At 30.9% G+C, this 14,519-nt stretch overlaps 1 protein-coding gene across 4 annotated transcripts in view; it reads right to left on the bottom strand.

Moving 5' to 3' along the window:
• The window catches only part of spas (spastin), a 96,957-nt gene that overhangs the window by 58,601 nt on the left and 23,837 nt on the right, over positions 1-14,519 (bottom strand). For 2 of the 4 annotated variants that reach the window (XM_076456252.1, XM_076456253.1), the window contains exons 3-5: positions 11,916-11,999; positions 10,829-11,050; positions 1,776-1,957 (exon numbers count right to left, since the gene is read on the bottom strand). In XM_076456252.1, coding sequence (XP_076312367.1) covers positions 1,776-1,957; positions 10,829-11,050; positions 11,916-11,999 — 488 coding nt within the window. The remainder of the gene's footprint in view (positions 1-1,775; positions 1,958-10,828; positions 11,051-11,915; positions 12,000-14,519) is intronic. The other 2 variants (XM_076456254.1, XM_076456255.1) reach the window with 1 other exon arrangement.

Raw genomic sequence — 14,519 nt, 5'->3', positions numbered from 1 at the left:
TTTTTTTTTATTTTTTTTTTTTTAAAGTGGTAATGTACTGTATTCTATAGAGTCTCATATACACAGTTTGGAACAGTAATCACTGGGACATTCTTTGCCCAGAAACATATAAAATATGTGTTTGTAATTAACAAATTAATAACATCTATTTCAATACATCAGCATGTAAATTGGGAAATGGCAAAATGTGCTGTACAGACCAAGACATAGCATTCCAAACAATTCTGATGTTCAAATTAAACCACATTTTGTAATTTGAAAACATTATCACAAAAATAAATTTTTGTACAATACAGAGATCTATTAATCTAGGATGTAAAGCTTGGTATTGAGATTTGCTAACATTCTTTGAGTAGAAACCACATTATTATTCTTTATATATAATCTCCTTTGTTTTATAAAGAACATAATTACAGGTATGTACACGGACACCAGAAAGAAAAATGAAAAAAAAATACATTTTTGTGTTATGTAACCATAGAGAAAAAATATTACATTAAATTACCACAGATAAAAACTTGAGTGTCCTACAAATTCTGATCTCAAAGTTCTTCCAGAAGTGACAATTTCTCATTGTGAAATGTTTAACAAATATTAATTCTAGTTCTTTATGCATGTTATTTTAATACATAAAATTTTGAACTACTAGGAATCCCATGGGTCTTTAAAAACTTTTGAAAGAGTTTATCTTTTTGCACAGAAAAAAATCTAATTTGAGTCACAAATTATAAACTACTACCCCATAGCAGCTACTTGGATTTCAAAGAACTTCCTAATTTGCTGTATCATTTGGAACATAAAACAATTTTTATCTTACCAGTACATATGCAACTGGCATGCATTAACTTCAAAAAATTAGGGATAAATATTTTTAGGTTTAAAGCAACTCAGATTTTGCAGTTTTGACTTGTTTCAATACTTTTTGTAGCATTAAAACTTTTCATATTACTATAGCTACCTAGGTTACATGTATATTGATTACTATCTGTCTTTATAAAACAAACTTTTTAATTGTACTTGTTAATACTAAACCCAATGCTATTCCTTTTCAGTTTCAGAGTGGTTTCAAATGTGAAAACACAATTCCATGTAAAAATATTTTATAATTTGCAGTAAAATCCACTGGTTGATGAAAAATATTCAATAGGTACACAAGATTATCTTTACAAAATATTTTAAGATAGGAAGAACAAATGAATGAGACTTAAGAAGGAATTTATTTATTCAATAATTTTAAAAGTGCTTGGAAGAGTAGTAAAGATAGTGCAACTTGAGATTTAATTATATCAACATGTACATTTTAAGTTTTAGAAACTTGTATTTAAAACTCCCCTAATAATTTTACCAAGTATAAATTTTGAACTTTCTGTTAATAATATAACAATAAAAGTTATACTAAAATGAAATATTTTTCATTTACAGCTACATTTTCAAAGTGGTGTTTAAGTGCAAAATTTTCTATTTAAAAATATTTTATTATTTGCAGTAATATCTACTTGTTAATAGAAAATATATTATTCAATAACTACTTTGCAGTTTGAGGTTTATATTCAAAACCAAAGAAAGAATCAAATACAGAAAAGATTAAATTATGTTCCAACATATACTTAAAGTACAACTGCAAGATATAAGCACTTGGATTATATTTTCACTTTGAACAGTAAGTAATGAAATAGGAAAAATCTAACAAGTTTCACTTACCATTTCTCATACTCAACAAAAATAAAATTCACATAGCCTCCTATTCAGCTAAACAATGGTTACATATAACATACCTTGCTGACAGCACTGGATGGTTGAGAAGTCTGACGCCGGACGGCTGGAGGTGTTGTTGGATGTTTTTTCATGGAACTGGCAGAGCCATGAATTCGCGAGGTTCCTGACATCAGATTACGAGGTAAGGTCTGACTCTTACTGGTGATGCTAGGTTTTTTAGGAACAGCTTTTCGTCCTGAAACTTGTAAACAATATGAATATTGAATTTTTAAGACAAGTTTTGTTCAAACAAGCAAGTTTTTAAAAGTTGCAAATCTAAAATCTATTTCATTTTGTACTTTTTATGAAAGCCTGGCCACAAATTACAAAGACAAATCAAGCTAAGTAATATGATTCATGTTTGACTATAGAAGAACAAAATCTTTGGAATTTCAGAACTCCATGTTTTTCTAAAAGCTTTATTTCCATTTTGGAAAATGATATTAAAGTACTAATGACAAGGATAATTGTTACAGGAAAAGCAAGTTCTTTCATATAGCTTATATGAAACGTATTTTTATGACAATAGAAAAAAATTTAGGACCACTGACTGCAAAAATTCAGGATACTATTTTTTTTATACAACTTACAAATTCAATATCAAAGTAGATCTATTCTGATGACAGTTGAATGCCATTTTTAGTTGACCAAAAACTTAGATTTTTCAACACAGACAATAACAAGGTGTACTGTATTTTAAAATTGTAGTACTAAACAAGAGGGAATCCTTAATAGCTTAGGCACCTGAAATTCTTTTATGGGGGATTAGTCCCCCCCTTTTTTAGCTATATGTTTGTGTGCCAACAATACCAAGTGTGAGGTGAGTTTATACCAGATTTTAACTTACAACTCATCAAGATCTCTACCAGCCTACCCTCAAATTAAACCTTTTAGGCAAAATTAGAGGTAATTAACGTACAAGACCTTGAACCTAATCAAGTACATCAATTGAAATGGTTTGATTTCTCAGGTCCAAAACTATAATTAGAACATGACAAAGCTATGAGATAAAAATTTGTATTCTATAAACTCAGAGTCATTCTGTGAGCTGCTATGTCACAGCTAAAAATGAAGTATACAAGATGACAATTACAAAATGTTTTAACAAGGAAAAAAAGGGAGAACTTAAAAATTAATTTGCAACCAGAAAGATGTTTAGCATAAGTGATAAGTTTAAATATTTCATTACACCAACAAATTATTTTTTTCTGGCTGTTTTCAAATTAGCTATGCTATTTTTCAAATACAAAATTCATCTGCAATTATCTTATTTGAACTTTCTTTGTATTTCTGTATGACAAATCAAGGCTTTATTCCTGATTAAGCATCAAGTGTGATGACTGCTTGTTCAAATTCAGAAACTATTTCCTATTCTTACCTAGTGATTTGGGTTTTCATGTCCTTTCCCTTCTGTAAAACCAAGAATTGACTTTTTCATAATGTTCTAAAAACACACAAGTCCTAGAAGTCTTGATAAAAATGAAATAGAAACCTCCTAACCTGAGTGCTTTCAAAAGGTCCACCTTTCAAAAGCACTTGGGTTACAGGGTTTCTACTTCATTTTCATCAAAAATTGCCTTATGTTAGATTACAAACTTGCTTAGAAAGTTATACCTGTGCAGATATTTCATCACAAATTGTTCCACATAATAACTAATAAGAGAATCTCCATGGCTGTTTTGCTACTTCCTTGAATATACTCACTATTTTGTTACTATTATCAGAAATAATATATAATCTTCACATCAAGTGCACCTCTTTTGTGGTTCTTGTTTCCCATCTGCAGTTTTTATAATCCTTAAGTGCTACCCCTCTATATAAATTCAATTTGCCATGGATAGTTTGTCTTTTTGTCCATTATTCAATTCTTGGATATGTGTCTTCAACATTTTTTGTTTAAGAATATTTCAATACTTCATAAGAAACCATTGTGCAATTACTTTAAAAAGCACCAAATTTAACATTTTTTATAATACTACTCTCTTCTCACTGCTCTTATCTTTAGTAAAAACAGATTTTCTTTAATTATGACTTAAGTCTTCAAATCTATACAATATATCTAGAACTTAAGAGTGAACAACTTATTACTGGAAACAGAATAACTGAAAAACCAAGAATCATTGTTTCCTTTTCAAATTTGCTCAGGTCAATAAATTTAATATTACTCTCAGCAATGATGGTTGTCTAATGGGGTTTCAGCAATGATAAAATATTTTCTGGTTGCATATTTAAAAAAAAACAAAAACAAAGAGCTTCATTTCCTCCAAATAACAACAAGAACAAATATTAATTCTTAGTAATTCCATTCATGCAACTAAAGCAATTTGTTACTCTGACTATTGTCATACTTATTTGATGTGAAAAGGTAACCTCAATAAAGTATTCAGCAAATATGTTCAAATGTTGAGTGACCACTGAAGATCTATTTCAGAAAATTTGGGTAATAAGGAATTCTTTACAAGTACTTTCCTTGTTTTTGTTCAACAGCAGCCTTCTCTTGATTAGCATTTTGCATGGTATCCATTTTGTCACTGACAAGTAATAGTGTTACATAATATATAACTATGAAGTTAAGTGCTACTTCATGTTTGTTCATAACTCCAAAACATATGACCCAACAAGTTGTAATGTTCACTACCACACAATGTCTTGTTCAAATATACATTTTCATAAGTGCCTTCAGGAAAGCAATAGAAAATAATGACACCTCATACCAAGGCTTTTTATTCCATAATAAATATACCCAATATTTTCTGATGAAACAATTAAGACAACTGTGATTTCATTAGTTTTCACATTTTATCTTTGCAACCAGTTATTTGCATTTTGTACCATGTCACTTGCAAATAACTTTTAAAGAAGCATGAAGCTTTCTTCTCTACCCTTCCTCTTTTGACAACTTTCTTTCAATGCATATCCCACAGTGATCACATATGCATCAACTACTATTTCACCTTTACACTTTGCTATTGGAAGTAACAGAAAGCACAAGATTCTTCTAATGTTTCATTTATATTCTTCATTCACTCACCTTCTATGCTTTACAACATGAACTATCTCAAAAAAACCCACAGAAAACACGTAACTTCTGGTCAGAAATTGAAAAGACTTGTCAAAGGAAAAGAATGATGAATAACTATTCAGAGCTTATCTTCAGTAAACTAAAAATTTTTTCATGTTATATCTGTGTCTGATAAAGCCAAAATTTAAAGCTGAGAAAGTATGAAACAGCTAAAAGATATTAAAGTAGAAATATTTTGTTATTGTTTGAACAGCACATACATTTATCCTAAGAGAATATACAATGTATTACTCATGAATTAATACCTCAATAACATTATGCCACAAAATTTTTACTTTTTTTTGTTCCTGGGTAGAAAGTGTTATTTCCAAATTGCTTATGCCTAAAGTAAATGGAAAAGACCTATTTTTCTATTCAAATTGTTTTGTGACCTAGGTAATGAAATTTTCCAATTTACCCATTTTTCAGAACATTCCAGGTAGATTAAGTGCTGAGTAGCTGATAGTTTTCTCAAACTTACAAGAATTTTCAAGAATGTTGTAGAACTTACGAGAATTTAAGAACTTCCAATAGTAATATATATATACAGGGGCTCACCACGAACCACTTCAGTTCGGTTCTAGCTGCCTAATTGAACACACAGACCTATCTGATTTTATCAGAGATGGCATCAAGAAGCTGCAAGTGTTCTCCAGATGCATTATGCTATGTATGTGGCCAATTTATCAAGACAAGAGCAAAAAGGTACTCTGTGACAGCATCTGCGAAAATGTGTGAAACCTACAAGGCATATTTCGGCATGCCTGTCCGGGATCAAGACAAATCCTGGGCACCTCATTTTACCTGCAAGCACTGCAAAAGAATTCTAGAAGACAAACAAGTTTTGTTTCCTTGAATAGTAAAATTTTATATTATACACATTTTAGACCTTTTAAAATTTAAATATTTTTTTTTTTAATTTCCAATAGTATAGAAAAAATATCAAAATATTTTGCATGAACCTCTTACACATTAGTTGTGAATGAAATAAATTTATTCATAATGACAATTTTATTTTGCTCTTTTGCAGGATGGTACAGAGGGGAAAAAAGCCATGAAGTTCACTATTCTAAGAATTTGCCATGAACCCACTGACCACTCAAGCAATTGCTACTTCTGCATGGTGGACCCTTCCAAACATAGGCTGGCAAGAACACATCTGCTGTCACGTATCTGAACCTTCCATTGCCCCAGTGCCACATTATCCTGAGCTCCCTGTACCCAACTGCCACAGAGAAAGCAGCAAATAAGAAGAGGAGGTAGACGTTGAAGATCCAGATTACAATTTCAGAGGTGCAGCTGGTAAGAAAAACCCATATTATGCCAACCAAAGAGACCTCAATGACTTGATCAGAGATCTTGGTCTAGCAAAGTTTAATGCTGAGCTTTTGACATCTAGGTTCAAGTATGGGATTTGTTACATGAAAGTGTGCAAGTCGCAAATCAGAGGAAGCGTCACGGACATTTTTCAAGCTTCTTCACTCGTCAAGATGGGCTCTGCTTCTGCCACAGTGTATCTGGTCTGTGCGAGGTAACTAGAATTGTCTGGAATCTGAACGAGTGGCGCCTCTTCATTGATAGCTCATCCAGAAGCCTCAAAGCTGTGCTGCTCCATAACAAGAATAAGTATCCATCTCTTCCCCTGGCTCATTCAGTGCACCTCAAAGTGCAAGGCAAGAGCTTCCACCAAAATATACCGGGCTTTGAACGCTGCTACAAAGGAGCGTGTAATGAAGACATGATGGAAAACTACATTTGGGGGCTGATACATGAAAGTGATTTACATTACAATTGCACATCTCAAAAAAGCTATTCACTTTAAACATTTTTGTTCATTTTTGTATAAATTTAGTATAAATACATGTAAATCTTGATTCATATGTTGTATTATTCAGACCTTATGTAAATAAAAATGGGCAAATTTTCCCATTTTTACATAGAGAATAAGTTAATTTCTAAATTTCATTATCAAGGTTCAAAAAAGCAAAGTTTGAAGGGAATAATGGCCACTTTCTGTACTTTTACAACATAAGCAATAAAGAAATAACATACTATCCAGGAACAAAATTTGTGTTACACAGTGTGATATGACATACAGCATAAGTATTATACCTGAATTCATTTATACCAGTGTATTTTACCTCTATATTCATGTTTATATGAAGATCAGCAGTGTATTACATCTAAATCCACATTTACCAGTAGTTAATGCAATCTTATATTCCAATATTATAATTAAGATCATTAACCAAATACTCAAAACACATTTACAATGAAAATTCAGGTACCTGACTCTTAATCTCCAATTAGATTTATAGTTTTGGATGAGATAGAACAAGGCAATACATAATGAAAATATGCCAATGACCTGAGGTATTACTTATAGTTATGTTTTCAACTAGTTAATTCACTATTTTTTTGAAAATTTAAAGAGAATGTTCAAGTCCATATGAGTAAGCAGCCATTGGAGGCAACTTAATCCCCTCACCCAGAGTATCCTTTACTACATGACACAAAATTGTGTTTTACCTTCAAACTTTTATTAAACTATTTTTGTTTATGTTGTACCATTTAGAATAGCATAAACTCATAGCTAATTATCCATATCTTAATAACATACATTTTAGTTCTTCATTTTAGAAGGCATTTAAAATTCTACATTTCCCGTAATGTGGCATATTTTCTTCCTGATTTTATCCACAACCCCTTGAAAAAGTATGAAATTAAATGTATATTACTATATAATTGCCACAGCTCAAAAACTACTCTAACAGCCTTCAAGTTTTTTTTCTTCAAATCTATCAAATAGAAAATTAGACTTTTCCTGCCATACCCACCTATCACATCCTCTTTTACACGAGTTAATAGCCCTCTCCCTCTCTTGAATTTAATTATGTATAACTTAGGATTAACAGAAAGTCAAGTTTTTATCTATCAAATAACATTGTACAACATTGTGTTCAACAGAAAATCATCAACTTCATTCAGAATACAACCTTTGTTCTCATGAAAAATTTAACAACTTGTTTGGACAAATTTGTAACATCTACTGTTGCAGGATTAGGGAAAATTGTTTACTTTTTGCATGTTACTAGCCTGTGTTCCCTAATGCATTATTTAAATAAGTAAAAATTTACTGCATTACTATCATTAGTATAGAAATGCAGGGTTAAGTGTATTTGACAACTGACAGCAAGAAAAAAAGACTGGACAAGCACTTTATTTCTTGTTTTTCATGTTCATTTTTCACCATTATAAAAGTACCTAAAATGTAAAAATACGGATCTTTGTAGGTTAGTTAAGATTATATTAAATAAAATACATAATAACAATATGATAAAATATTTCATGATGCCTGTGGGTAATGTAATTTGATAGTGTAACATAAGCTGCATGTTTCCAGAGTCATCTGTAACATAATGCTGCAGATAATACTTATCCAGTTCAAAGGGCAATAAAAATTATAAATAAATGAATACTGAAACGAGCTTAAAGCTACATAGAAAAAACAAATGTAGTTTTGTATTACAATTTGAAATCAATCTAGAAAGAAAGAGTAATTTAGATTGTTTGGTTGTTACAAGATCACTCAAATTGACCAATCCCAAACTGACATTGGGTAGAGAAAATAACAGACAAAATATAAAGTTTCAATAAAACATTATAAACATATTTACAGTAATTACACTTTGGGTTTGAGGTATGCATTTTAAATATGTGCAGTAAGCTACTGCAATACAGAATTTTCAGGCATTTTGGTGACTTCATATAAATCTACCGTGAGTAGTTTTCTATCAACAGAATATATGATTTGAAAAACAAATAAACTTGTCACTGTGACATAGAGCAATATAATATCCAGACCTCTGAAGTTAACCCTTCATTCACAGGTCCATTTTCTGTACACATCACTAGGTTTTACTCAGCTACATTCAAAATTTAATTAAGCAACTTTACTACCAATGTATTATAATGAAGCTAGTGTTAAATGTTATTTATTAATATTTCATAATATCTATACTTCCTTTATTTCACAGAAAACTCTGAATAAAACTTAATTTTTAGCTTTATGGGTTCTGTGGCTCAAAAGCATTTACAAGTCTTAGCTTTTGCTCTTTTGTAACTTAATTTTCCTTGTATATTTGACCTCAATGTATATACAGAAATTAGGCTAATTCCTCTGTTTACACATCCTTCTTTTAAAATTCTTTAGGGTATGTTTCCAAGAGGAGAACAACAAATCTCTTGGTGACAGAAGTAATGCTCACTTTTACAGTCATACAATTTTGCATTCAACACTATTTATTCATTTCTGTAGATGTTTACAGCCAAGAGAAATACTTTAAACTACAAATCTGCATTGATTATTTTCAAAGTAGACTTTCATAGTCTCTACAAACTGCTTTTTGTTGTTTTTGCAGCTTACATCTTTCCTAGCACTTAATGTTGTCTTTCACCTAAAAATGTTAGTTAGATAAACAATTAAATTGTATTTAGGTTTTAGTTTTATATTTCATTTGTGTGTTATTCCTGTTTTCAAATGTATATTAGAATAGTTTAAGTTTTAAAAAATATAACCTTAACTGTGCCTCAGTTCATAAGCCTTAGTGCTGTATGCAAAAGCAAATACAACATTCTGTCAACAGCTAAAGTTTCTCTGCCAATGATACCATGATATTATCAAAGGATGTAATTCGATGTGTCACAATACAAACACTAAATGACAGCAAAAGAAAATAAAACATTAAAAATATTCTATATTTAAAGTAAAGATGTGCAATTAGGAATCACCAAAAAGTCTTATAGGATTATTGGATGGAAAATTAAAGGCATGTACATGTTTTGTTTCTTAATTTTAAACATTTCTTTACACTAAATAATGACAATTCTTCAAACATTCAGTGACTGCAAATAACTATAATACAAAAATAACAAATCTTTAATTAAAACAACCTCATTCTTTATGTACAAAATACATATGCTCTATAAAAAAATCTTATCAGTTATTTTGAAGAGATGTTAAGAAAAGTCAGATTTATTGTAAGTAGTGTTGAAATGTGTATCGTTTTCCATAAAAAATACAAATGAGCCAAAACCATAAACTTAAAAGTTAATTTCTTGTTTAATATTTTATTTGCAAAAGTACATGGTTATTTAGCACTTTCATGTGGCTGTTAAAGTAGATTAAATTAACTTTTACAAAATTTGTGGCAAAGTATGTATGGAGCCCTTTTTCATCCTGTCCAAAAACTTTAATTTACTATATTTTTTTTATCTAATTTCTAAAGTGAGAGAACCCCCTAACAGAATTTAATGCAGAAAAAATATTCAGTACCTAAACTGTACACAAGGGGAATATCTTCAAGACCTTTAAAACTTGTCTTTGAAAATGATTATATCACTGATTGAAATGTTGTATCTGCCTTACAAATACCCTTCTTGTAAAATGGAATAAAATGATAAACATGTCCAAGTTTATCACAAAAATAATTTGTATTATTTCTAATATTTAAGGTAAAAATATAAAAGCTATGAAAGTAAAAACAGTTTAAGAACAAAATAGGCTTTGCTACTTTGATTCAGTTAAAATACCATCCAATGCAAAGTTTACTCATAATGCTACGTACAGACCAGAACCTTACAACGAGATAATACAAACACCAAATTTATGCTTTATGCACAGCTACCAAATTTAGCAATGGAATATGAGCACTATTGCCTATTGCTTATTACAGAAATTTCTATAAACTATCAACAAGGTGGACACTAGAAGAATCGTGAAGATATTGTTCATAGTGCACACAAAACTGGTATTTTAGCATTACATCACTTGTTACACAAGTAATTAAAGGAGAAACCCTCATATAATCTTATGAATGTACAAGTGAAAGTAAATATTTATAAGATATACAACAATAAGTGCAGAGGTTTAACCAAGCACACAGGAAATAAATTGTTAATATGATGTGCATGCTCCCTCAGAAAAAGCAAACAAGAAAAATAATACTATACCTGTAGGGGGAGTGGGAGAAACAGGACTTGGATCTTTAGACCACGTTGGTCCTACATCAATGGTGCCACCAGTGTTCAGTTTAAGCAAGAGAGGCTTCTGCCAGCCACGCCGTTTGGAACAGCTGTTGTCAGAGGCCTGAATCTTGTCAACATGCATGTGACTCTCCTGTGCCTGGTGCAATGGTAGATTCTCTCCCAAGTTTTTGATCCTCACCATGCATTCTGTAATGCCACACAATGAGGGCATGCAGCAAGCATTTTAACATATCAAAAAACATGCAACTTTTACAATCCTTACTAAACCCAAGAAAAAAAGATACACTTAAAATTACCCAAGTTTCAAGGCAGAGAAAAGATACTTAAGCACTATCGAAAAAAAGAAAAAAAGCACTAAAAAAGACAAGGTCTGTATATATGTTTGTATATAATATACTTTTTACACTGCAAGTAAAATTCTAACTATGGCAATTTGAATACCAACCTATCATGTCCTTAATTAGATTTTCAATCATACTCTATAGTACGATTGCCAATATGAAGTAATTTAGTAAGATTAGTTTCAGTTTAGATCAGTCAACAAACATCACTTTGTAGATGAAGGGATGGGAATTTTATTCTACGCTTTGTGCATGCACAAATATCTTTTCAGCAGTGAGTGAGGTAATAGCTTTCAATTCTGTGGAGAGGTGAGGAGCATTTCTGAAGTGCATTGAGTTAAGATTTAATACTAAACATAGAACAACAGCTACATATATTTGGTTATTAATCAAAATTAACAATAAACTATCCTTTAAAGCACTAGTCACTGTTCAGATCAATTCATAAAATTTCATACTTGCACTTACAATTTTGAGCAGCTAAAGGCTAAAATATTTTAATATCATTAGTAGGTAGTTATTACTTAATTTCCATTTTCACCTTTTCTTAATGGGTGTTTATTCAAGGTCTGCTTTCCATATAATGTTCTATCTGTTAAAAGAACTCAGACATCTAACAGAACTTACATTACTAATCAATTTCATAAGTGGTGAACTGACAGTTTGACTTAACAAATTTTTCAAAATAATAATAATAATAATAAAATTACCTAGAAACTCTAGTCTATCCTTTGCCATTTCAAGGTTACTCTTCATCTTCAATTGAAGACGCTGAGCTCTTTCCCACTCTTGCCCTTCACAAACAATATTAGAAACTTAATACATCAACATACATTTTGGTAGAAAATAATACACAAATTTTAACAGTATCTAAAAACTCCAGCCAATATTGGTCTTATCTAACTAGAAAAATGTCTCAAATAGTTTCATTTATACTTGATTTTGCAGAAATCTGCAAGATCTAAACATTAATAACAAAATATCCTACCTTTATTATTCTAACTAACATTTGAGAAGAATGGTCAATATATACTAATTATCTAACTAATTTCAGCTTTGACTGCTACACTGAGTGCTAGAATGCTAATTACAGTAGGTAAGTTTCTCTCACCTCCAATGGTGGGACCTTATTTTGGTTTTTTTCATTTCACACTTCATTAGAGAGCAGTCACCTTCCTACAACTGTCTGTAGGCAGTGAAGGGGAAAGAGATGTGGGATGTTGTAGACTTGAGCACCCCCATCTTGCTCTCCTAACTTCTTTTTCTATTTATTTTTGTATTTATGTTTATTATTTTTTAAGATGTAAAACTAGTGAACAGAGGTTAAGAGTGGTAGAACGTGTCCAATGTGAAAAAGTTAAACCAAGTTCTGTAAGATTTTAAAAGCTCTTATCCGTTATTTTAAAAAGATGTTAACTCTAAAAAACAAAATATTGCATCATTTTATACAGAGTAAGCATGACATTAAATTATTTCTTTTCCTGGGAAAAGGTGTATCTAATTAATTATTCTTATTATAGCAATATATCTGCATAAGATTTTCATAAATGAATATCACTAACCAGTACACAAGAACATGTAGGTCAAATTTTTAAGAGGATATGCTGCGATTGCCCATCGATTTTTTAAACTACCATTAAATGCAACAAAGATAGATTTTTTATTAAATGTAAGTTTTACAAGTACAGCTTTTACATTAAAGATTTTGTTTTAATGTCTCACAATACTTAATGGATGATACCACTACTTTTGTAGGAAAAAAAAAAGGTATTGGATCCTCGCTGAGACGTGTTTATGAGAGGAAGAATTTTGAGTTTCTCCTGAAAGATATTTTAAATGTTACTGAGACAGCTATTTGAGAAAAGGCTAGAGAGGGGTAATGTAGTCCATTATTCCAATTTCTCTGCCTTCAGATAAGAAAAAAAAATCTGGAATAGGTTTCAGATCTCAGCTGGAAACATCTAGCAGAAATTAGGCACTAATGGATAGCTATGTAAATTTACTGTGTAGTACCACACCATCAATGCAAAATACAATGTATAAATGTACTATAGATAATTAAGAAATAAAAGTGCTTCCATGTATAAGAGTAAAGGGTATACAAGATGGCAGTTCATATTCTTCAGCAAACAACTCAAACTTCACATATTTTCTATCATTACTCAACATAGAGCACATACAACTGTTAGTTTTCTTTTAAGTTTCACACTTTTACCAATGAAAAAAAATTGATTTCAAAACTTGCAAAAAATGTGTATTTGATCATTTTAAATAAACATAGGAAAATGTGTATTTGTACAAGTATTATGTAAAAAACATCAGACTTAACTTTCTACCTAAATCTTAGCCTAAAAACTGCATTTTCAGCTTTGGAAAAGTATGAAAAATCAAGTAAACAGAAAAAGTCTTAACAAATTTATAAAAAAAACATTCAAAAAGTAGCAATAAGTGACTCCTGATACAAATATTTTATATTTTAAATTAAGACAAAACAACAAACTAGGTTGTATTCTTATCTTAATATTTGCTCCATTCTGCTGGTGTCTTGTGGATGGATTAAGGTGCAGGACATCAAGGAAGCTTCAAAGATGTCCTGATTTAATAACTAACTTTTTTATTCCCAAAACACACCCTAGATAGTTGTTTATTCAAAGCAACTCATCACAATCCTAGCAGCACAAAACTAAGGATTACTCTGTACCAACATAAAGCTTTGTCACACGGAGCCCACAAGAACCGGGTTCAATTAATGTCAATTAATTGTCAAGCAATAAGTCAGCCTAACAACACAGCTACCAAACTGATCATATTAAGAGTGGTGCATTGTACACTGGTTTTTGTTTTCTCATTCTCTAGATACTAATAATATGTTACTAGTAGAAGTGAAACTTTAACACTCCTATAAAGAATAAGATAATCCAATGGAATTAGTAACAATTCCTAGGATCTCAATAAATGACCAAAAGAGGTGTTGCCAACTACAAGGCTGAAGTGCATCTTTTTAATGTTTTTATTGTACCGAATTTGTTTAAATTGGTCCAGTTGCTATTCTGAAGTTCATTCCAACTCTGTGGCCAGTTCATTTACAATTTCAACAGTATGTTATGCAGACAGTGACTGTTCCATAAGGATGAAAGTCTTCTACAACCTCTTTGTCCAAACTGTCTAGTGTGTGTGTGTGTGTGTGTGTGTGTGTGTGTGTGTGTGTGTGTGTGTGTGTGTGTGTGTAGCACACACATTCACGCCAGTTGTTTAAGAGTGCAGCATTTGTCTTTTAAGAGTTCGAGCTTTTGAATACCTCTTAAAGTTTTTAC

The sequence above is a fragment of the Tachypleus tridentatus genome, chromosome 9, assembly GCF_004210375.1.
Source record: "Tachypleus tridentatus isolate NWPU-2018 chromosome 9, ASM421037v1, whole genome shotgun sequence".
NCBI lineage: Eukaryota > Metazoa > Arthropoda > Merostomata > Xiphosura > Limulidae > Tachypleus > Tachypleus tridentatus.
Note: the sequence above shows the minus strand (reverse complement) of the source record. Positions and strands in the feature narration are given on the sequence as shown.